The 25439-nt window shown below is 46.8% G+C and overlaps 2 protein-coding genes across 2 annotated transcripts; one reads left to right on the forward strand and one right to left on the reverse strand.

The window, feature by feature from the left end:
* Positions 1-417: 417 nt before the first annotated feature.
* LOC135806201 (mitotic checkpoint serine/threonine-protein kinase BUB1-like) lies at positions 418-13864 on the reverse strand. Its single transcript, XM_065320355.1, has 20 exons — positions 13547-13864; positions 13401-13466; positions 12111-12243; positions 11582-11787; positions 11302-11450; positions 10662-10843; positions 10283-10374; positions 9736-9792; positions 9316-9370; positions 7783-8003; positions 7480-7529; positions 6388-7135; positions 5418-6067; positions 4864-4994; positions 4590-4679; positions 4324-4410; positions 3738-3895; positions 2644-2857; positions 1860-1975; positions 418-1412 (listed from the first exon to the last, which is right to left on the reverse strand). The coding sequence occupies exons 1-20, from the start codon at positions 13675-13677 to the stop codon at positions 1241-1243; spliced, it is 3708 nt and encodes a 1235-aa protein (XP_065176427.1). The 5' UTR covers positions 13678-13864; the 3' UTR covers positions 418-1240.
* A 215-nt stretch (positions 13865-14079) lies between these two features.
* LOC135806204 (transcription initiation factor IIA subunit 2-like) lies at positions 14080-21902 on the forward strand. The gene is made up of 4 exons (XM_065320359.1): positions 14080-14267; positions 14349-14450; positions 19419-19548; positions 20978-21902. Exons 1-4 carry the CDS (start codon positions 14196-14198, stop codon positions 20995-20997), a joined length of 324 nt encoding a protein of 107 aa, XP_065176431.1. The 5' UTR covers positions 14080-14195; the 3' UTR covers positions 20998-21902.
* Positions 21903-25439: the final 3537 nt, after the last annotated feature.

A 25439-nucleotide genomic window follows, 5' to 3' on the forward strand; every position in this document is an offset into this window, starting at 1 on the left:
GTGTGATAATGACAAGTAGATCTGGACTGCGTCCAAAATGCTCCAAATACATGTGATACCATGTGTTACATGTACCGTAACCATGGTAACAAAGCAAAGAGTCCATAACCATGATAACCAGGCTTCTTTGCCAGTCTTGGATTGAGGCGTTAGCTGTAACTAACAATGCGCATGTAACTAGGTGACACCACTGCACAAAAACTGAGTAAATCTCAACCAGGTCAGTGCAGCGTACTTAGATGATTACTTCCAACCAGGTGCACACAACACACAACACACACAAACACACACACACACACACACACCGTCTCAGGCAGGTCACCTGGTCACTGCCTCTGCTGACACGGCTCTGGAGAAGGAGGCACTACTTGCGCGACACACATGCACGGCAAGGGACAATCACCCGCATGGCTCACACACAATTCAAACCTTTTGTATTGCCTAAAGTATAAATGCAACGAGCAGCAGAGCACTTTCACAAAGTTACGGCACACTTGAGCGATAAGATTGAAAAACGGCAGCAGCTTCACTGTGAGTTCATTACTATGCAGAGTAGCGATGTACACATTCACAGCAATGCAAGAAACAACAGAACAACATAATCTGATATTATCAGTGAAAACAAATGAACAAGACAGTTCTCTTTCTTGCAGAACAATCTGAAGTGCCCATCAAAACGAAAACAAAATTTGTAGAATTGCCAGAAACATTAAACAGGCAATACTACTTTTTCCCAAGTAGGCGGCAATAAGTACTTGGGCATGGCGACAGGCAAGTGCTCAGGTACACTCCACAGAATCATATCAGGGTGCGGCCAGTGAAAAGGAAAGGAACATGTTGCTGCAAGTGCGAGAAAAAGCTGGGATCTCCACACAAGCAGGCATGAAAGGAGAGAGAGAGAGAGAGAGAGAGAGAGAGAGAGAGAGAGAGAGAGAAGAAGAAGAAGAAGAAGAAGAAGCAAGGGGCATGGGGCACAACAAATGAGATGATCACTTGTGACACGCACACGTGAAATCTATGTAGCGTTGAGCAGCTGTTACACCAGAAAGGCTCTGAAGCCGGCAGTAGTTGTTATAAGAGAAAAACAGGTAGTTTTATTGGAATGATCTGGTACACAATAGAACGTTGGAGATACATTAGAACGTTGGGACAAATAATATTTTTTAACCAGGGGAGAAAGATGGGACTTGGTGTACAGGGATGGTGTACAGGAGGAAAATAAAATCAAGCACTCAAATGGTTAAACTGATAAAATTTCATGCTGTACTAAAAGGGCTTGGTAAAGCTTGGGTGCATTGGCTTCCAATGCTTTGCCAACACCTTCTCTGAGGGGGGCCAAGTCGGGTTGCTCAAAACAACTTGGAACGTTCAGGAGCTGGGAGTAGAGCTTGTTCCAGATAGGGTTCCAGTACCTGATGAAACATGAAAACACCCAACAATCAACGCTGATTAGTCATGCCCACATTTTCCCCCTGACTACACACTGCTCAATCGAAGAACAATCTCTGTCATTCACACGAAATATTGGGAAGTGGACGGGGCAGCATAATGGACATCCCCTGGATCTCTTCGCCTACTACCAGTACTCCGTGCAGTAATACTTGATGGCAGACAGCAGGACACCGAGACAAGCAATTAAAGGTCAGATAATTGCACGTCGAATGAGCAAAACAACTAATTGAGTAGAACGCAATGAGCGGCTACTGTTCTTTACAAACTTACATCACAGATAGTTAGTAAGTGGTATTACAGGCAACGAACCCTTGCATCATTCCAAAAGAAAACACATCCTAAGCTTCTGGATAGAAATGAAAGAAAGTAAAATAGAGAGTAGAAGTATTCAAGCTGATATCACATACCTCTTTGGGCGTACGGTAGGTTGCCACGGGTTTGAGGCTGAGTTCTTTTTAACCACCTTCATGTAATCACCATTCAGGAGGACATGGATGGTTCCAAGCACACCGAATGTATCAATCTATGCAAGCACAGTAAAATGACACACACACACACACACACACACACACACACATGCACATACATACAGACACACACCCATCATGAATTGTATCATATACACAAGATGACTGCGGAAAAACCTAGTGAAAAGACCGACTGATACCTTTCAGCAATAATTATAACATGGTCTGTGGCGCCATCATTTGGTGGCACAAATGCATTGAATGTGCAAGCCTCAGCCTGGCTTCAGAACCTGCATACACTCAAAGACTGTGAGAGGCTGGTTCCACGGACGGTTCCAGGAACCATATTTGCCCTCAGTGTGTACTGTGCAACAATACAACTGGAGAAGAGGGCATATCATCTACATGTAGTACATATGTACAACATTGAAAAGAGGTGATAGGACAGTGCAACACTAATGGAATGATTAATGTTAGGCCAAGCTAACTGTTAGGTCTAGCGATAATGCGCACCAACACAAAGGAAAACAGAGTTAGCCAGTACAGGCCTTGAAAGGATTGAATGTGAATGGCCGGAGCAAATGAAGATGGCATCGTTGAATCTTGAAAAGAAGTTATAACAATTTGTCGCCTACCCCCCCCCCCCCCCCCCCCTGCTTAGCATCTTTGCAAACAGGTTGCTGGTCCGAGAAGATGCATAGCAGTGGAGACAGGTTGTTCTTACCTGCTGTGTCCAGGGACGACTCTCGATCATTTCCACGCAGGCAAAGTCGTCCGTGTCGACAGTTGCGTTAAATGAAGTGCTGGCCGGTAAACAGGACATGTCAATAGCGCGGCCGTAGTCAATCAAGTGCAATGGCTTGACACGGTTCAGCTCGGACAGTTTGCTGCTCACCAGGTTGGCACTGGAGTCCTGCAGGAACTTTGCCAAGATAAATCTAACAACAAACAGAGGAGTAGAACACACACACATGATCATTATGCTCCGCCAGGGTGGTGAACAGGCACAGGTGAAGAAGATAAAGGATTGCCTTGTTAACTTATGATTAACTAATGAATGTACATTGCTATTATACACCTGTTGCACACCTATCACATGATCGCACAGGACAGCCATGTTGGTTCCAACTCCACTCAATCCCTGCATCTGTGGGTCATACAGGTGGAACCCTGCTAATTCGAACCTCAAAATGCCAGGTAAAACTTTTAATTATCCTGACATTCTAATTATCCAAACATGAACCCACAACACAATATGTATGTCAAAATGCTCTTATGGTCACGCAGAGTTGAGCTATGGACCTTAGACACAGATGTCACGGATACTGAACTGACCGGCACAGCCTGCTCATGCAAACTGAACTGACCAGTACAGCGTACAGTGAACTTCGAATTACAGTTTGCTAACTTCGAATTATCAGCACAAATCCCACATGTTTTCTATGTAAAGTGGAATCTGTGGGACTTCTAATTAACCGGACATATCCACTTCGAGGTTCGAATTATCAGAAATGTTTATGTGGGAATCGTATTGATAGAAATCGGTCCTGGAAAAACTTCTAATTAAGCAGTATGTTCGAATTAAGCCATATTCGAATTATCAGGATTCCACCTGTATCATGTAGGCCATGTTGGTTCCACTGTCCACATGGCAGCACCAGTTTCTACACAAATTTAGTTAACATGAACTTGAAGTACGTGAAACCACGCTGTATCACAATGAATGTATTCAGCAAACATGGACCGAAATGCCTGACATTCCAGCGCTAGTCACAGGCAAGCAAACCAAACAACCACCAAAAAACCAGCAACACTCACAGGTCATTGGAAATGACAAAGTTGTCAGGCTTGATGTCAGCATGCAAATAGCCGGCTGCGTGCAATGCTTCCACAGCGTGCAGCATATGCCAGGTGTAGTACAGTACCAATGCTTCTGGCATGGTCTGATGACGACTCTTGTACATATTCACCACGTCCTGTAGCAGTGACAACATTGCAAAGAACACATGCAGGTGAAACCTGGTGTCAGCAACCATCCATGGGGCTGGAATACTACGTCTCGGAATGAAGGTGGTCTCTGAAACAAGGTCGAGCTTTGTACGTGCAATGCATTTGGCACGAAAGACTGATGGTCATGGACAAGGAGGTTACTGAAACTAGGCGGTCCCGAGGTACATGTACAGGCACAAAACACACTTCCAGGATGTCAAACAGTGACCTGACAGTATCCTGGAGAGCCTTCATAACAACAACAAAAAGATGACAGAAATTATACTCTGCTTTGGAGCAATTCAAATAATTATGACAACATGATAGCGGCGCTGCAAAAAGTGATAACAAGCTGCAAGACCAGAATGCACTTCAGAGAGCAAGGGGAGAATAGTGAGTGTAAGATAGGTCATACCAGGAGTGTGCACTTAAAGCGATTGAGAACCATACACGTTCCATTAGCATAGTGAAAGCACTGCTTCACATTGATGAAATACCCAGCCTGTAAGGAAAGAAACACAAACAAGGCAGAGCACACGTGATCCCACATGACCATCTCAACCAGCCCGCCCAGATGACACTGAGAATTCAGAGTCAATACCAAAAAGTCGTGGACCTGCTATGTGTAGATTTCAAGGGAGGAGGAATGCACCAGGGGAATAGCGAAATGGATTGTCTTACTGCGTCTGCGTGGCCAGCATTGGTGATACGCTGCGGCAGGTGACTGGCCAGGAAGAACTCCCACATGTCCGGTATCTCTGTCTCCGATACCTAACCAAGGTGGAGGAAAGAGAGAAGACATAACTGGAGTGTCAGCACTATTGACTACCACCAGGAAGAAATTGAGAAAAAAGACACAGAAACAAACTGACCCAGCACAGTCAGACCCAATGAAGTCTATGTTCACCATGCTGAACAGAACAAGTCATGTTGCAAAGGGAGGGCAACAACTCACCTTCAGGGCAACAATGTCTTCTTTGTCCTTGGCAAAGTCCTGAGCAACATGGTTCGCTGAGAATACAGTTGAAAATGCACCAGTCCCGAGCAAGTCTTTCAGGACAAACACGGACCTCTCATCATCCTCATCTGTCAAATAAAAGCGAACAAATGAGAGAGATATATGTCGTAAGTTCTCGTAACGAAAAGAGAGAGAAAGAGAGAGAGAGAGAGAGAGAGAGAGAGAGAGAGAGAGAGAGACACACACACACACACACACACACACACACAGCTTGGAAATGCTCCAAAATTCCAAGTCAGCAGCACAGCTGTATTGCTGCCAACAAAGAATCAATCGAGACAGGAAACACAACTCACCAAAATTAAACTGATTGAATGTTTTTGAAAGGGTTCTGAAGAGGGCAATACCACTGACAGCAAGAGATGCATCGAACACAGCCAAGTGTGCCGGGGATAGATCTGTTGTTTACACACTAGGCAAAGTGCAGAGCCTGCAGACCAAAAAACACGCTTTGGTGGCAAGATATTGAAGATAACTGTTACTTAACTCACCAAGAATAACGGCTTTGCCAAGGAGTTTCTCGCTGACTTCCGGTAGTGGTTTTGTTGAGAGATCCTTGTAGCCTGGGTGATCAGAGAGATCAGACCCAATGTGCTGCATCCACTTTGCCCGCTTGCCTGGCGAAAACGGATCACCAACGTACAGGCCATTGATGACGGTCTCGTCTGGGAAGCATGTGGAGGCACTGGGATCTGCCGGAATGGACACCGGCTCATCCATAGGCTCTTCTTCAGCAATGGTGTCGTGCTGCACAGACGCAATGGTTGAGCACATGCCACTGCGATTGGAGCCGGTGCTACTAGAACGTGACAAAGATGAACCAGTACGAGATAGTTCCTCCTCAATGGGACTGAGCTTCTTCGTATTGGGCCATGTGGCCGTTGAACTCTCGTCACAATCACCCGAGTTGACACGGTGAGGTTGACGAATGGTAGACAATGCCGGGTGTCCCATTGCTACATTCTGAGATGCAGGGCCGGGCGTGGAGTGAGCTAATGAACACGGCGCCATCGGCGGTGCTGCATCACAGCCGTCATCCATCCCTTCCTCATTGCTAGCTGGGGCTGCAGCTGGTTGGGCTACTTCTCGCTGACTCAGGCCACGCAGACCAGAATTCTGACGGGGCTTTCGAACACGGCCACTGTGCAGAACACAACACAACAAAAGGTGCATGCAGATATGCACGGAGGATGATGAGTAATAGGCGGGCACCATCAAGAATACACAACCTACAAGACCAGTGAACTCAAGGGTCGTGAGATAACCGTAAGGTTGGGACATGAAAACATGTTGCTCATCACAAGCACGTATGGCTGTGGTAAAAAGCAAATAAAATCAAGCTTAAAGTAGACAATGGGGATGCCAGACTTGGCGAGGGGCTATTTACTTGTAGTGGGACCGTACCACAAGACTTGTGTACACCCAAGAGTCAAGACAGCATCCGGTAGCAAGCAGACATACCTGTTCTCTTTGTCCACGGGATGGGCAGCGGCAGACTCATCGTAAATCTGAATTCCTTCAGATGGCGCTGTTTCATCAAAGATGGTGAAGCCCGGCTCAGTGGGCTGGCTGGTGAAAGCCGTAGAGGCAGAGCATGTAGGCACAGATGCAATACGGGTGCTTGCTGCTGCTGCTGGTGCAACAGCTGGTACAGCAATAGCCGCCACCGCCGCAGCACTGACACCAGCCTTCTGCTGGACGCTACTTCGTTGATGAGAGTCCACCAGAAGAGACGCATTGTCAAGGTCGTTAGATTTCATGGCGGACATCATGCGATCGGTGGCATAACGTGTGTGGTATGTCATGGTGGGTGTGACGGCAGGACCAAGGAAAGTCATACTGGACGAGCGGCCAGCAAAGGAAACATCAGCTGAAGCTGCCGATGCGGGACGCTGGTTCTCTTGTGTAGATGATGACTGGCCACCTAACAGTGCCAATGCCGATGCATTGGAGGAAGGTGCAAACACAGCCGGAGCATTGGCTGGAACAGTCGGAAACCGTTCTCCAACAATACCAGTAGGCAGCGGAGTGGTTGCTGTGAAATGATTCTTAGACGAGTTCTGAGCTGGTGATGGGGTTATAGTACTAGAGGACCGGTTCAGAGAGTTGGATGATGGAGCAGCGCAGGGTCTAGCCAAACCAGTCGGCATTTCACGGGAACCACCAGATGCATTCCAGTCAAATGCCCGATTAGGTCGGCCACTCAGCTCTGGAAAGAGAGCACCATACACACACACACACACACACACACACACACACACACACACACACACACACACAGTCACATTAGTGGCACTGTTACGATAAATTGTTGCTTCGTGTACAGCCAAACGGAAGTTCTGGTGGTACTTCTGAGGAAAGGATTAGCTGCTACCCAACATAATTATTGTTGATGTGAATCAGGGGTAAGACATGAGTCTCTGTTCTTCAGAGCCGAGAACGTCAGTGACAGTACAATCATGTACATAATACTACACATGTATATCAGCATATGCCAAGGTATTGACTGTGATTCGAGCAAAGGTTCTGCTGCCAAGAATGGCCACAACTGACCTGGTGTGAGACCATCGAAACTGAGGCGGCGAGTGATGGTGAGCTCCCTCCTACACACATACACACATGCACACATGCACACACACACACACACACACATATACACACACAACAAAATATATCCGCCCTAGTGGTCAGTAAACAGGAGTGGGAGCAAGAAGAAGAGGCTGGACAATCACATGTATAGCAATGCAGTGGTACACAAATGGGAGACTAAAATATCACCACAGGAAACATACTCGTATGCAATGGTAATATGTGATGTGTACTGGGCAATCAAACACACACCGAACTGTATCTTACTTTGCAGTCAGTCTGGTGATGGTATCACGGTCAATAGATACCTGAATAGGCTGACCGATCACCCGTGTCAAGTCCATTGCATCAGGATCGGATGACTGCACCTGCTCTTCAGCATACATCTGCAGCGCTTGACGTGCGCGGATTTCCTCCAGTGAAAACTCTCCGTACTCCGTGTAGACAAGGGCCTTGGGATAAACTGGCTGCTCGCGTGGTGGCTGTGGCTGTAGACAATGGGAAACAAGGGGCAACGCGTCACAATTCCACATTCTCGATTATATTGTGTATGTACCAGATCAGCCTGGTACATGACTGAACATACAGTTGACTCCGCTTATGACGAACTCGTACATTGCAAAGTTTGTGATATAGCGAACCAGTGTCCATGTCCCTGTTTGAACCCATACACAAAATTGACCCTTTTTAGCAAACAGTTTTCATATATAACGAACCATATATTGTAGGGCCGCATATAAAATACTTCCTCCGCCCAAGCAAAATTTTCGCTTATCTTTACACTTTTTACTGATACATTCCAGGTTCTCAGAACGGCTTATAACGACTCAGAATGAGTTGAGGAGCCGTTGAACATCAAGAGAAACTCTTCAAGTCGAAAAATGTTGAAGTCATCCTTTGTCATCAGCCGACGCTGCACTTGTTGTCGGGTAGTACTTCGCACTTTCCAGAAGCGCAAATATTTCGTATCGACACTTTTCCAAGCGCTTCACCTCCTTCATGAGTACGATCGATCGTGTTTCTTACCAGCTGAAGCTGACGAGCTCAGCGTCGCTTTGCAGGATTATTCACGTTGACATCAGGCGAATGAGCTGGGTGAGTGTACTGAGTGACAACCCTGTCATCGAAGCCTTTCTTTTCCCCTGTTTTGCCCAGCGCCGATTCTGGTTTATTTTGCAGTATGTGGGCGAGCGTCGCTGAGTAGCTTTGTCAGCTTCAAGCTCACGTGCATTTTACCGTACACACATCTTGTGCCGGATGCAAACAATCGCGCTGGCTTTTCGCAACATGACACCTCTGCTCTGTACTCCAGTGGTGCTCTAACAGCACCCACCTTGACCAGTGACTGACTTCGTGTCTTTTTTACCAGTTCACTCGCGTTCAACGCGCTCTACTCTAGGTGTTTCTTTACTCTTTGCCGACTTCGCCGACTTGTTTGGAACTGGTGTGCCTGAACCAGCAGATTTGTGTGATGGTGAAGTGCACAAGATGCAAATATTGCTGTCAGACACCTGTCATTGGGCTGAAGGAGAAAAGCGAAAATTTTGCCTGGGCGGAGGAAGTAAGTGCAATTATACTATCATGGCTCACATACCAGTCATGACGTGTTGCTTGTATGGTGTGAGTGCATTGCGGTTATAAAGAACTAATTCTCCTGCACACTGGGGTTTGTTATATCAGGAGTCGACGGTAGGTGTTCACTGAGAGCAAGATTAAAAACTTATTGAAATACTTGTAGATGTATCACAATACTGTCTTAGTATTGATGTTCACTCAGTCTGTAAGCACAGAAGTTCATACCTTGGATATGCTGGCCAAACCACCAGCACTGTCAGCAGCTGTAGCCTTGTGAGGTCTACAAGAAACACACAGCAAGTCGCATTTTTAACGAGGAGCTGCACAGTGAGGTGTGTTACCAATGCAGTGACTATTGGCAATTTGGAATATCCTGTTCTAGAATCTAAACACTGAAGTTCCAATGAAAAAACGAAATGCGCAATATACTAGTACCCTCTTTGCAGTTAGGACAAAAGCAAAGGTCGGTCGGATTGGCTTGAGAAAGAAATCAAGCCTAGAAGAGAATTGAAGGGAGGGGGGGGGGGGGGAGAGATTAAAAAACACAGTAGAGTTTACCAGGAGCAGTGTATTTTGCAGTTTCCTCATAACTTTACCACGAGTGATTCAGATATTGGGCATTCGTGCCAGGGACAATTTCATTACCTTAGAACAGATGCAGGAACTACATTCTTCGTCTCTGGTCCAATGCTCTTTGGCATTCTGCAGTAGAACGGACGGCAACAGCCACAGCAGTTAGTGTCCAGTGAACATAAGCACAGCATATCCTACATCTTTTTTCATCAACCAAAATGAAAAATGATCTGTACAGGGCCAAATGCAGCTGCTTACCCGTTATCTAATATCCTACATTAAGAAACAGTGTTCAGACGCATGCCATGGCTTCAAGTCACTCGCTCTACTGTCACAAACATGCTGAACAATAAAATACCGCAAAAGCCAGTCATAAGGCCCTGGGCAGGAGCGTTAGTGAAGGTCAAGAACACAGGTGCTAATTTGGGCCCGAACGCTAAGGTGGTCCTGGGCGTCGCATCTTCTTGATGGTGGCTGTGATCGGCTCCTCCCGACACCGTTCATACAGTCACTGAGATACGAAGATGGAGAGTTTTAGGCAAGGTGAAACTAGCCATACAGGCGTTGCCCAACATGGCAACAAACTATTGAAATAAGTTCAAATCAAACTAAAACCTACACTGCAGCTTCGGGCTCTCCAAACACTTTCACAGAAGATGAACCTTTCTTCAGATCTGAGAAGCCAATAGCATGTGGCGCATCCACCTTATTCTAGGCAGCAGAAGGACACAATCAGGGAAAGGGTAGGAGTTACTCTCAAGAATTTCCGCGAGTAATTTGAATCACAGCACATTGTACTAGAAATCATTGCACTTGCCAATGCAAGTAGAATACAATACCATTATGCCCACATTCGGATAGACAAAAATATCAACAACAAAAAAAACAGTACAAGCCATCATCATCCCAGAACAGTAATGCACAGCTCAGAAGGCGAACTGGCACAGCATACCAATTATAGCAGTGCACTTATAGTACCCCACTTTCAGTACACTTACAGTAGCCCACTTGCCAGCAGCCTTGACATTTTCCTTGTCTGAATAAGAGAGGCCAGAGCCGATGTGCTTCGATGTTGAGTGAGACTGCTGGCTACACGCCACTTGCCCATTCTCATCGAGCACGGTCGGACGTGCGTTAGTCAGTGGTGTTACTTTGCGTGTGTTCACAACGCCAGCTGAACCTGCACACATACACACACACACATGGACATCCGTACAGGCGTACACATACACAGCACAGGTGAGCATGCAACACCCCCAAAACAATCAGTGTGGATATACTGTAAAAGCCATTATTCTAACGAGGCGCATATATAACGATTTCCCAAAATTGACTGGTTTACGTGTACCAAAGGTAACGATTCTTACTTATTCTTAACGCTCAATAGAACGGTATATGTATCGATTTCTGTATAACGATTTCTATTTTAACGACAGATTTCTCCTCGTTAATTCGTTAGAGTTAGCACTTCGTTATATATTATGGCTTTTACAGTATTCATCCCGACTCGCCCATCTTGGCACACATCAGGAGACAATCGTGACAATTTCTACCACAAATCTTGATCATTTCAAACTCCTATCGGCCACCATGAGAATGAAAATAAGCCCAGCAGCAGCAACAGCAGTAGCAGCATACCATGGATAGCAGAGCCAGAGCGGCCAACACCTGGCTGGTCACCAAGATCAGACAGGGCTTTACGCGTGGGTTGGGATGCTCTTGTTGTGTCTGCAATCGGTCGTTTGGACGCAAGAACAACACCAGCCATCACACGCTGCTCAAATTCCCTGCACAGAAATGAGAAGAGAGAAATGCATGATTCATAATAGCAGAATCCACAAGCCCAAACCACCGGGCAGAGTTCACCTTTGACATTGCTATTTGCTCCAGTTTCAACACAAACAGGACATGTTCTTACTTGTGGTGTCTCTCCAGGCGAGCGAGCGGGGCTGCTTTGCGCTCCAGGCCACGCCTATAAATATTCTCGGCATCTTTATGGCGTTGCATTGATTCCAGCAGAGCTGCCCAGGCTTCGTAAAACAAAGCCTGATCTTGAAAATACTGGGATGACTGCAGGTGGTCGAATAAGGGCAGCTGTTTGCTGGCATCACCCATCAGATCAATCTATGATCACACAATTTGCAGATATCAGCAAGGTATACACAAAGCGAAGGGATGTCAGAAGGGATTTCATACTACAGAGATGACAGATAGGCACACCATGAAGCTCAGATACATGTACAGTATAATGGCACTCCAGCTGGCTAGCAAATCAAGTCCGTATTTCTGATGTGTCACTAGATCAACAGGTTGCTACAACCTGCAATAACTGTACTCCCCCCCCCCCCCCCCCCCCTCTCCTCCCGATATAATACAATATAAACAGTTGACTATATGGGCAATATAAACCTGTCTACAAACCAAGGCGAACATGAGCCTCAACTTACATATTTCAACCAAAGCTTGAGGCATCGGACATCATCCTTCATGTCCACCAAGGCACGTATGCTCTTCTCCAGAGCTTCATTCAAAGCCTTCCGATTTCCGGATGGATACGCTTGCTCCACCCATGACACATAACTGAGGAGAAGAGACACAGGGTTTAGCATGACATTATTGCAATGTAATCATCCATCTACCGTACCATTTGCAGACTACTCCTGAAAACACCATCGTACATGTACACAGGGACCTCCCTAAGCAAGCAACTCCGCACTAGTACTCGGAACGTATTCGTTCAGTCCCAAATGTTCTCAATCGAGTAGTTCCAATGCATAGTGTGATCAGGACACGTTCCAACGCAGTAAGTCTGGTCTCCGGGTGTCCGTGAGGCTCCACTGGATCGGTGCAGTCTGGTCTCCGGGGTGTCCGTGAGGCTCCACTGGATCGGTGCAGTCTGGTCTCCGGGGTGTCCGTGAGGCTCCACTGGATCGGTGCAGTCTGGTCTGCGGGGTGTCCGTGAGGATCCACCGGATCGGTGCAGTCTGGTCTGCGGGGTGTCCGTGAGGCTCCACTGGATCGGTGCATGGGCAGTGGTGGTAACTGAAATCCAACTCCTGGTTTTCGTGCTGGAGTGCAGCATCGATTCTAGCCATCTCTATTTTGTAGTGTTACAATCCCGTGCCGGGTTTTGGCAACGTGAGCGCACCGCTCAAGGGGTCGGATTTCAGTTGCCAGCACTATTGCTCATCTGGAACACTACACATTGTGTAGTAACCGAGCGATGATTATAGTAGCCTTGCAGAAGGTTAACTTGTGCATGTAACCTAAAGTAGACAAAGTGTCTCACGTCCTTGCTGCAAATACATAATGTAATGCTCCATCTCCTAACAAGGGCAGAGCGTACTACATAAGGCAGAACAACAGACCGATATCGTTATCGTGACTTCGAGTTTTCGTGTTTGAAAAACGTCTGTCAGATGAAAAACACGGAACTCGGAGTCACGATAACGATATTGGTCTCTGTTGTTCTGCCCTGTATAACCTAATGTAGATGGGTGTAATTGCTGCATCAAGCAAAGAGATGTGCACAGTGACATGTACATGTGATGTAGGCAGTAGGCCGTGATGCGCCTATCACCAGTACAATCATGTACAGTCGTAATGTCCACACTCCATGAATGATGATGAGAGGAATAGAGTGAGAACAATTTACATTCCAGGTCTGTATTTTCGTAGAGGATATCTACACATCATGGTGCTGGATACGCATTAGACAAGTGATCGAATGAACTTACTTCTGATACAGGGCAACGGGATCATCACTTTCACTGGCCTCTTCGCTCAAATGCTTTTCGTACTCACTGAACAAAAACACACGGAGGGAGGCCGCGAACTGAGCAATTCAAACCCAATCACGAGCAAGTAAAATCTCTTGACTCACGCTCTTTGCGCTTCCAAGCTTCGTTGAAGCGTTGGCTTTTGCTGTCCAAGAGCAGCATTCAATGTGTCCATGTTGCGACCCTGTTTCAGTGGCCGAACGTTCTCTTTACTCAGTTCCCATTCAAATGACATACTGAATGGTGCGAATGGGGCACTGTCGCTTTTCTCTTATTTCCCCTGGTCTTCAGCGCTCCACAGGACTCAAGAGGCCACAAGCAAGGGGCAAGAAACCAAATCAGGGAGCAATCAAGCTAAGTAAGTCACATCCTTGTCCATTACTACTGCTTACTGCTCTGCTTTGACTGGACTCGACTGTGCTGCTCCTTTGGGTGTTGCAGTTTTTGTCTGAAGCCTGAAGGCCGAGGTCAGAAAATTCAAATTTTCGCGCATAGCATTTCCTTGGTGACGTTCCATGCTTGGTAACGTAGAGTCTACGTAACGACGTCGCACTCATTTTTTTTCAACACTACTTTTTTGTAGTGTCATGATTATCTGCAAACATGACTGTATCTGATGCTGTTGCTGGCTAGCTGGCAATGAGTGTGCTGATATTCTTGACAAGAGCTACATCGAAGAAAGACTTGTGTTTTGAGCTTCGTAAACAATCGACGTGGTGTTGCATGGAGGCAAGCGCTTAGGCTGTAGACACGATGAGCTATCAACTTTATCGGAACACTACACTCGGCCACAGCTTACAAGAGTGCCTAGATGAGCTCATCCAGGTACAGAGAAGCAATTGTTACTTTTCAGATTTTCTCCTGGGTTCTCCTTGAGAACTTGTGCCTGCTTTTTGATCCTTCCAGAGTCACCAGATCACACCAGCCCTGGCTCTGCAAGTGTTATTGGAGTTCGACAAAGCCATAAGCAAGGCGTTTGGAAACGTAAAAACGAAGAGTCATTTCAAAGTAGGTGCCATCAATGGTCCATAACCCCTGGATCTTGTAGTCTTGCTTCTATGTATAGCATGCCTAGCATTATCACAGAGTCACTTTCACTGCATTTCCTAGTTGTATTTTTCATGCACTCCATACACACCAGTATGTATGTCATGACCCGACCTCAAGGGTCAGTCAAAAGCCTGCGTTGCCAACAACACCAAATAGGACCGTCACGAAGTGTGAGCGAGACCCAGGTTCCCAAGTGCACAATATATGCACGCCATCACTCAACAGCCCACCAAGAGTTCCATTGTCAAGGACAAGCCTTGCAAAACGTACAAGAATGAGAAGAAGAAGAGAGAAGCGACCGGAGCGAGATTGAGGACGAACACCAGCACAACAGGGGCTTATATTCCGAAAAGCAGCCAATCAGAACGAACTCACTGTACTCACTAGTCATTTAGTAAAGGCGGGATAAGAGAAGGTTTTAACGGTAGAAGCTAGGGTCATATGATAATTCATAGTACAGTAAGGGTGCGTTCTTAAATCCTCGGAAAAGTTGGAGAGTCTCCGAAAAGTTCGAGAGCTGTTCTTATATCCTCTCCGACTTTTAGGAGGCTCTCCAAAGCTCTCCTGTCCCTCCAGAAACTTGCGGAGACATTTCGGAAATATCGCGTAAAAAGTTGCGAGGTAAAATGCCACAAATTGCGGGGGATACTGCGGATTTTGCCAAATATTGCGGGATTATTGTGGTGAAATTGCGGCCGATTTGGTACTTGTACTGTAGACTAGTGCAGTAGTGGTGTACGATGTACGAGTCGTACAGCATAAATCATGCATGACAAAACAGAACGTGTGCTGCACTGACTGTGTTCAACTGCGTGACAGGAGCTTGCAAGACAGCTTTCCTCCATCCTCGGACAACACTCGACGCGAGCCTTATTTTGTGACTTGTCAGCCGCTGATTTGCCCAGAAACTTCTCCATTCTGGTGTCGATCTCACAAGTAAACTACTGACGAACTTCAAGAACTAAACAACATCGAAGAAAGACTCGAATATCGCGGTTGCTTTTCGAAATATCGCGGTGCTTTTTAGGTATCAAGGACAGTTTTCTACAATAACGCGGATGATTTTTCAAATATCGCGGATATCACGGACTTTTGTTCAAATCGCGGAAAACAACGCGGTCGCGGAATCGCAAGTTCCTGGAGGGACAGGCTCTCCAAGCTTCAGAGGTGGTTGAAACTTGGAGATTCCCGCGGTTTGGGATCAGCGCATGCGAACTACGACTAAAAGCCACGTGTTCATCATGAGTGTACGCATTTCCCTTTTCGCATACGCACATACATTAATCACTCAAGATCGAGAATAAGAACGCACCCTAATATAGTACAATCCGTGTCGCCTCCCAATTCGTTTTCAACCGCACCATGGCGCGCCTGAATCCGTTCAATTCCTGTGGCTTTGGATGATAAGTCCACTCGTACACGACGTCCCCCTCAGCCGGGCTCAGACTTGACCAGAGTGTCCTCTCTTCCAATGTGTCCATTATACTCGTACGACCAGAGTTCCTTTTCCCCTACATTTGGATGCCTAGCACACTCGTACACGACGTCCCCCTCAGCCGGGCTCAGACTCGACCAGAGTGCCTTCTCTCCAATGTGTCTAGTACACTCGTACACGACGCCCCTGTCATCTCAGGCTCGACCAGAGTGCCTTCTCTCCTAGTCTGGTACACTCGTACACGACGTCCCCCCTTCAGCCGGGCTCAAACTCGACCAGAGTGACCTGACCCTAAAGCTGCCGAGTGATCCTTTACGGACCTCCCGGCCCATTGTCTTAGTCCTGTGTGTCCTAGTTCGACCAGGAGCACTGATTAGTTCAATTCCTTCCAGTTTTCTTTGGATACTTGGGTCACTCGGCGTTTCCGCTGAGTGTCCCCGAGCCTGCCGTCTCTAGGACTTGTCATCTCCCTTCCGTGCCTCCCGATACACCGTCCTAAGCCGGTACATGTAGTGTGTTTACCCGCGTGTGTTGTAACACTTCTCACACATTACACCTGCAGGCGTTCCCGTAAGCCTGTGTGTCCTCTCCTGAATATGCTGTGTCTTAGCCTTGCCTGACTAAAGGACAGCATCTCCATTCATTTCTAGAAAGAAAAGTGAACAACGACCACTTTCATTCTAATGACTGCATGACCATGTCGATGATGAAGAAGTAGTTCAAACTGCATTCACGTATCAAAAAGGCTTATACATGCCGCCAGGTTCTGACCAAACAATCTCAAGAAAAATGAGACTTCCCCACAGTTTTGGTCCTAGCCTCCATTCCTCACCATACACGCGATCAGAGCGCAACCAGGTTTAGATAACAATACTTTTATTGAATTGACTTAATAATATTATTATGTGATCCAATAAAGAGGCCGCATATCACTGTGACGCGAACTTGTCGGGGGTAGTTGGCAAGTCCGTTGGGATTTCCGTGTCAGTACTCGAGTCCTTCTTGCCACTAGTAGACGCCTTGTCTTTCTTGGGCTTACGTGAGTTTTTACGAGTTTTCTTTCTCGGTGGCTCTTCTGATTCATCCGTGCGGTGGCCGGCATGCCAGCCCAATATCCTGAAGGATATCAAGGACAGAAAGTCCAGGTCTTCCTTCAACTTTCTCAAGTGTCGTCCTTGGTCGGGGCGACCCACGCCTTCAAATAGAGCTATCGCCCGTTCCAAGCTCTGCATCGTCGGAGTCTCCCGCCCCTGGCCTGCTTCTCGCGTAAGGGCGTTGAGCTCCTCTATCATTTCCTGTGCCATTCTGGATAAGACAAAAAACGCCACACCAGAAAAAGAACCGAGGATTAGTTCACATTGAGTGACGGATCCTGGTCACAGCACCAAATATCATGACCCGACCTCAAGGGTCAGTCAAAAGCCTGCGTTGCGAACAACACCAAATAGGACCGTCACGAAGTGTGAGCGAGACCCAGGTTCCCAAGCGCACAATATATGCACGCCATCACTCAACAGCCCACCAAGAGTTCCATTGTCAAGGACAAGCCTTGCAAAACGTACAAGAAGAAGAAGAAGAAGAGAGAAAGAGAGAAGGGACTGGAGCGAGATTGAGGACGAACACCAGCACAACAGGGGCTTATATTCCGAAAAGCAGCCAATCAGAACGAACTCACTGTACTCACTAGTCATTTAGTAAAGGTGGGATAAGAGAAGGTTTTAACGGTAGAAGCTAGGGTCATATGATAATTCATAGTACAGTAATATAGTAGAAATCCTTAGCGTCTCAATAATGTGTACATCAAGAAGAGTCGCAGATCAGAGCTAGTGAAATACAGCCTACACATGTATAATATTAACCATAGTACCGTATTATCTCTAATATAAGCACAGTCTCCAATAAAAGCACGTCTCCAATAATAGAACACCTTGGGGCGGCATTCAAAAAATAAAGTGCTCAGTCTCCATTATAAGCACACTGTGTAAATTCATTATCTGTACCGGCGAAAAAAACCCTGAAATGTGTGCGTCATACATGAATTTGGCATGGCAACATGCCTCTGAAATGAGGTTGAAATAATAATGGAACAGTCTCCAATAAAGGAACGTCTCCATTAATAGCACGGGGCGGAGGTACATTGAAAAAATAAAGGACCGTGCTTATATTAGAGATAATACGGTATGAACTAAATCTGATTGGTCAAATGCTAGCAACAACCTGACAGCAGGCAGCAGGCACGTGACATATTATAAAGTACTCAGTTTACCATGACCCAATGCTGATGCATGGCGAATGCGACTTGCTGACGTATCTGCTACCTGTCACTTGCCACCGTGTGGTCCACCTTCGAACTCGGGTCACGACATGTACACTGTTGCTTTAGTTCCTCCTTGGTTTCAAGGATCAAACTGCCGATCGGTCACCACCAATCTGGCCAACGTATCCAGAAATACAACCCGCGCTGTCAATAGACACTGGACAGAACCACGGAAACTTGGAGAGGGGGGGGGGGGGGCTGCATTCTCCTTGCTTGTACCCTGGGTAGTAGTCAGGATCGCAGTCCGGGGTTGCGGGGGGGGGGGGGGGGGCAACTTATACTCGGCGTGGCTGTCACCCCGGAGATCACGAAACGTGCCCGCATTCACATCAGACTGAATTAGGGGTGAAACAATTATACTGAGTACTCGAGTACTCGCTCGGTTTTTTCAAAAAAAATCGTACTCGGAATAAATCAGAGTGCTCGTTCATACTTGGTACATGCATTTACTGCAGAAATCTGCAGTTTCAGAGCAGCAGTCGGCAGATGGTGATGTGCAGACTGTGTGGTGAACATTTGTTCACGAGTAGAGAGAGCCCAAATGACCCACCAACCAATATACCCGAGAAAAATGACTGCTACTCGGTTCAATCAGGGTTGTATCATGTTATTTTAAAGCCCTTGGTGTGCAATTGTTAGGAGATAAAAAATACTCGAATACTCGAATATTCGATCGGAGAAAATCAGAGAACTTGAACTCGGGATCTCAGTGCCAACTTTCACTTCTAGACTGAATGGACACACACTCTTTCTTGATCCACTCCTTGAAATGAAAATCATAAGTTTGCATCGCACTTCCGTATATTTGCCTGATACGTAGGAAGTCCAGATTGCAGCAGCTGTAGAAGCCATCACCTACCAGCTAGCTGTCCATGGGAAGCAATGGCAGCTAACATTGTACTGTCAGCAAGACAAGGATATGATGAATCAGACACCTGCACTTCTTTGTGTATACACAAGCCTGCAAAGCATCACAACAAACTGGATGTGTGCACTCCTGACATGCACTCAACAGATAAGTTGCAGTTTGGTGCTTCAAGGATTGTTTTTTTAATTTCTATTATATTGTTGGATTTGCATGTCTTCATGACCATGTTTTCTGTGTGTGTGTGTGTGTGTGTGTCGTGTGGTATGTGTGTGTGCTTTTTGTGTGTGCCTCGATGATCACCATTAGGGCAGCCTGAGGACGTACCGCTTCTGTGATAACGTATGGACGTTTGTCCTGAGCAATGTGGCGTTTAAAGAGGGACAAGGTCCGGAGGTTAATGTGGACAAGGTGAAAATTGTTGCATGCGATGCGAAGGGTGAGTAGTTTGCATAGCTTTTTTGCCTGGATTTGACGGCCAGTGTGGTTGCTCGGCATCTTTAAGAGCGTTTTTGCTATTGTCAATGTGAATCATGGGACTTACGTCTGATGCTTGCTATTGCTGTAATAACATTTTATGAAGATAGAAGTCAAAGATATGAGCAGTGACTAGCTAAAATCGACCCATGGCTATTGCCATGCGCGATGTAGTGAGGAGAGTTGTTCTGTTGCTGCTGGTCCGCATGTGTCCAGCGCAGTAATCACTGGCAGTTTCAGCTGCTGTAGTCTTGCCAACATAGCAAGGCCATTGTTGCACCGAGTGGTAACATCCTGAGTACAGTTGTTTACCTCCATTTGTCACTTAGCCACTTGCCGCTCATTGAAGACCTTAGTCTGCTTGCTGCCATGGCGAGAATGGCCCACCCCTGGACCACCTGCCTGCGGATATATGACGAGAAGTTTTTAAAAGATAGAAATAATGTGTACGCTCTCATACCACAACACCAGAGGAACACTTGTGTAGGGATTTTAACATCATTTTCATCTGACTATCATGTGACTTGGAGCACAGCAGTCAGCTGGGGAATGTGAGGGCCATCGCTCTGGACAAGCCTACATGGAGAAATCTGGCCAACAATCCATGATTTGGCGTCACAGGTCATCAGTGCGCCGTGTTAATAATTATCTTGATAATGGAATTTGATCATAGGAGATAGGACAGAAGCGGAACGTATAATTATACCCACATAATTATATTATTACGCGTACTGTGGTATTATTATTATTATTATTATTATTATCATCAGAAATCATCGTCACACACAAAGTTGGATCACAGAGGAAATAGTTTGGTAACAATAGGTTTCATGTCTCCACTCCGACTTTTTAGTTTTTTTAGGCGCTGCATCTGCCGCTAGGTTATTTCGGGTGTTAGCGGCCGTCATCCTGCCTCGGAAAGAAAACAAAATTAACTTGTTAAACCTTTTCTTTAAAGAGACTAACAGCTCGTCATGAATGCATCAACGTGCCCCTACATAAAAAACGTGTTGAGCCATGCATCCTTGCCTTTTGTTGTCATTGAAGAGCTTTCCGGTGCTCAGTCAAGTGTAATGATGTTATGCCAAACTCTCCCTTCTAACCTCCATAACCCCCCCCCCCCCCCCCCACACACACACACACGCACACCTCAGACATGCCCATCGCAGAAGCGATGATAGCGAACAGCTATGTTAGACATAGCACCTTGTGCTGGGATTACACCATTCAACAGCTTGCAAGGCTGATGAATTGACCGCCACTGTTTTTTAGCCTGGCATCCACCTTACAGCTGATTGAAGTGCCCCCCCCCCCCCCACACACACACACACAACAAATCTTTGATTTGCTTTTTTTCATTATGTTCCCTTGCACTTTGTGTTTTTGCATAGGTTCTTCTGAGATTTCATGACAGCAGTGATGGCAAGTTTATAGGTATGTGATGTCAAGGCACTGGCGTACATGTATGCACTGCACACCCACACCTAAGGCGGCTTCCTACTATCCGTGAAATGGGACATTGCTGCTAGAAAACCTTCGACTCCTACTGTCACTACCCTGTCCTTCCTCGCTTACGCAGTGTTGGACGCTATTCTCTCATTTGCGACCTGGTGGGGTATTATAGTCTACGATTCGCAGTGCTGCCGCTGCTTCGCTATTTGAGTACATCTGCTGCCTAGTAACGAGATCAAATGTACGTCAACACGTATCCTGACAGCTTTATATTACCTACGAATTTGTTCTATCTGGTCAGATTTGATTCTGTTGCTCTTCTTATCCGGAGCTATCCGTATTCTATGGGTATGTCACACTCCCGGTGCTGCCTATGGGCTGCCAGTCCCATCCTACAACTATTTGATAGCTCTGGTGAGATCACCACTGTACTGTTGTTGAGTTTACTCTGTCCTCATCTCCAGGCTACTTTTGCATTTGTTTTATACCTGGTGTTACATGCACCGTGCTGAAGGAACAAGGCTATATATAGCATAGTCGTTGGCTTTTTTATTGCTTAGTTTTGGCGTACTGTGGCGTGGCATTAGCTATACGTTACATACGTTTTGCTTGTCTTGTTTTCAAAGACACACTGTGATGCAGTGACATTGCCTGCAGGGCAATACTGCGGCAGACAGTACCATTTTCCCTATGCTCAGCGATAAGATTGCTATTCCTCTTCTCTTTTTTCTATTTTTAAAGACGTGTTGGCATGTTTTAGTCGGTGTGGTCTCATCTTTCCAAGTACGGCTCCTGTACATCTAGCGGTAGTACAGCAGTGACTTGAAGTGAAGATAACAGTCTCTTGTTGGAAGAGACCTTGTCTGGGTTGTGGTGTCATGTACAGTGCTAGTGATGCCAACTGAATTGCAACCCCTGCTTTTTACGTGTGGCATTCACTCTCTGGTCTTGTGTGTGCGTGTGTGTGTGCGTGTGTGTACTACATGTACTACTGCATAGATGTGTATACTATCGCTGAGTTTTGCAAGTCTCCCCATGTAATGTTGATGGTGTAACTGCTCTATCCGGCACGCATACAGTATGGCAGCATGGACAGTGCACACTGACCTGTCCATGCTTTGGCCGTTTGAGGTTGGTGTGGTCGCATGCTGTGTTGGTGCAGTGCGGCCCTGCTCCTGGGGTCGAATTTGACCCGGCACCATTGCTGCAAATGTTCATTTCATGTGGGTGTAGCACACTGCCGGAAGTTCGTTTGCATTGGAGTGCGCCATCAGGATACGTTCCAAACTACTTTTCAGACAGAGGTGGAGTTTCTTGAGCGAGCGAGTACAGGGTGCGATTTCGCAGGTGTACCATAAAATCCCGCCAGAGCGCCCCAACTCTCCCATGCGCCCCTCCCGGACTTCTTGTCAGGGAAGTGGTTTATTGTATCCTCGTATGACTGTGATGCCGTACTGTACTGCAGACGGGTGCTCAGCCCGATTGGAAATGTACGCAACAGTTCCCACCCTCTTGGCCAGGGATCGCACAAACTGCTGGGTTTGGATGGATCTGTACGACTCCCTGCTCTTGACCTTCTGTCGGTGTACGAGATGCACGCAACATTTTTGTAAGGTGAGTACTTTTTCATGTAGTACTGAATGTGGCGAGTAGGACTCACCCATCCGTCCCTCCCCACCTGGACCTACTCGAAGGGGCGCCGCTCTGGCGGGATTTTACGGTACATGAAACCAGCTAGTGCTGCCTCTTTCGCTGCTCTCCGGGAAGCTGCGGACCGCCCCTTGGCCCGTCGTATGGATGAGCTGTCCCGCAAAGGCCCCTCTTCCTGGCTCACTGCTCTTCCTCTCAAGGAACATGGGTTCCACCTCTCGAAGCAGGAGTTCAGGGACGGCCTTGCATTGCGGTATGACTGGCCTCTCCTCGATGTCCACACGAAGTGTGCCTGCGGAGTTCTGTTCTCCACTGCTCATGCCATGTGTTGCCCCCGGGGTGGCTTCCCTACAATCCGCCATAACGAAGTCCGTGACATGGTAGGGGAGCTACTCACGGAGGTCTGCCACGCAGTGGCAATCGAGCCTCAGCTAGCCCCGCTCTCTGGAGAGGTGTTTACGGCTGCATCGACAAACACCGCCGAGGATGCCCGCGCCGATGTCCGTGCCCGTGGCTTCTGGACCCGAGCACAGGATGCTTTCTTTGACGTACGCGCCTTCCATCCTGATGCGGCGTCTTACTCGGCCCAACCACTGGATGCCCTACTGCTTCAGCACGAGCGCCAGAAGAAGCTGCAGTACGGAGAGCGAATCCTCAATGTGGATCGTGGCACATTCAGCCCGCTGGTGTTGTCAACTTCTGGTGTTGCTGCTCCTGAATGTGAAAGGTTCCTTAAGCGCCTCTGTGGCTTGCTTGCCAGGGCTGATTCCAGCATGCCCTATGCACACCATGTTGCATATGTGCGCTGCAGGCTGTCTTTCGCGCTGCTCCGGTCCGCTGTCATGTGTGTCCGTGGGTCTCGGTCGGCATACCATCGTCCAGCTAACGAACTCAGGGAGCTGGCAGTGGTTGAAAGCCGGATCTAAAACCATTTGTGTTTTAGTGTGACTCTCGCCATTCCGGAGACATATTTTCCACACCTGTGTAGTATTTTTAATATCTTCCTATCATACCCTGGTTTCTCATCATTGTGTTGCTTTTGCCCGTAAAAGAGGCTGTTTAAAATTTCATGTACTGAAATCGGGTTTCATGTACTGTAAAAGCCATTATTCTAATGATTTCTATTTTAACGACAGATTTCTCCTTGTTAACTCGTTAGAGTTAGCACTTCGTTATATTATGGCTTTTACAGTACTCTTTGTGTGATGCGGACAAGTTGCCATGGATTCGCAATGAAGGCAGTGCACTAGTTAGTACATAATAATTATGAAGACGTCTTGCTTGGTAGTTTAACATGTTTTTCGGTTTTGACAGCATGTTACAAGGCGAGGACGCATACGGCATAGTGCTCCTGACTACAACCATAACCCGGTTGGCAGAGTCCACATGTAGTCCATAATCCCTAAGGTTATGGACTATCGCTAGCAGGGAGTCATAAACACCTGGTACTCTTATTTTACTGTGGCGACAACCAGCTTGTAGTAAAAACAACTTTCACACCAAGGTTCAACTCGAGTGACAGGAGTGCACCCAAATAAGGTCAAACAGGCTAGTAAGTTGTACCCTGCAGGCACGGTGACCAGGTGACTGGTGTACGCAGGAGCACGTGACCGCTTGTTCAACCATGTTCGATTGGGAATAAAGGAGGAACGCTGCATCGCAGCCTTTTCGGACCAAAACCAGTCGACTCAGCGTCCAAAAAACTACAACATATGGGCCAATCGCGGTCATCCGTGCTTTTATAAGAACGAAATGGCGCTTTTAGTGACATTTTGCATACAAATCCCCATCTCGTAGGGAGCAGTCACCCAGTTTCGGTGGAAGTGTGCGAGTTCGATTGGGATTCAAGTAGGAAGGGAGCGTCTCAGCTTCCTCGGACCACGACCATTCGACTCAGCACCCCGAAGACTACAACTGGTGAAATTTTAATTTTTGCCTTAACTTCCCCTTTAAACGTTAGACTGTGTGACTCGTTAGACTTTCCGGTTTTACAGTAACGATTTTGTAAAATTGACAGGTTTACGTGTACCCGGCAAAGGTAATGATTCTCACTCATTCTTGACGCTCACCACTGAGCAACCTAGAAGTTTCCAGATTTCTGTATAACGACAGATTTATCCTCGTTAGATCTAGCACTTCGTTATCCATGCCGGTTCCTTTTTTTCTTCTTCTCCTCCCCTTCTCCCTTCCTTGCCGTGGTTGGCTAACACCCTCTCTCTTTGTATTGGCCGGTGTTCTCACTGTGCTATGAGATGCTGTAATAAATAAAATAAAATAATAAAATAAACGAGAGAGCTTGGAAGCTCAGGGCCCTACGCTATGCTTTTTTGCCTTGATGACCTAGACAAAAAAAAGCATAGGGATGTTATAAATTCTTTAAAAAATTCCTTTTTTTAAGACATAACCTGGGATTCGAGCCCGCACTATCGCACCCTGCATGCATCCCCCGGTCTTTAAAAAATTCCTATTTTTTAAGACATAACCTGGGATTCGAACCCGCACTATCGCGCCCTGCATGGATCCCCCGATACACATCGCATACATACTAATTCTTCCAAGTTGCTTCACATTATGATCTTGCATTTGAAAGCCCTATTTGAATATGCATTGTGGCCAGCCGTCTTTGATGGTACGGTACGGATAGGTACGGGACAGGTACGATCGAGGGTAATACGACACCGTCTCCTGTACCGTACCATCAAACACAGCTGGCCACATACAGCTGCCCGCAATATTCAAATAGGGCTTTCA

Source organism: Sycon ciliatum, chromosome 1 (genome assembly GCF_964019385.1).
Source record: "Sycon ciliatum chromosome 1, ocSycCili1.1, whole genome shotgun sequence".
NCBI classification, from domain to species: domain Eukaryota; kingdom Metazoa; phylum Porifera; class Calcarea; order Leucosolenida; family Sycettidae; genus Sycon; species Sycon ciliatum.

Bases quoted from the DNA above. Each gene is read 5' to 3' on its own strand.
- LOC135806201 (XM_065320355.1), bottom strand. From the start codon at position 13,677: ATGTCATTTGAATGGGAACTGAGTAAAGAGAACGTTCGGCCACTGAAA. The intron at 11,788-12,110 runs GTAAGTTGAGGC...GTGTGATCATAG, and splicing joins TCAAGCTTTGGTTGAAATAT to ATTGATCTGATGGGTGATGC. The intron at 10,844-11,301 runs GTATGCTGCTAC...GTATGTGTGCAG, and splicing joins CTCTGGCTCTGCTATCCATG to GTTCAGCTGGCGTTGTGAAC.
- LOC135806204 (XM_065320359.1), top strand. From the start codon at position 14,196: ATGAGCTATCAACTTTATCGGAACACTACACTCGGCCACAGCTTACAA. The intron at 14,268-14,348 runs GTACAGAGAAGC...TGATCCTTCCAG, and splicing joins GCCTAGATGAGCTCATCCAG to AGTCACCAGATCACACCAGC. The intron at 14,451-19,418 runs GTAGGTGCCATC...GATCACCATTAG, and splicing joins AAACGAAGAGTCATTTCAAA to GGCAGCCTGAGGACGTACCG.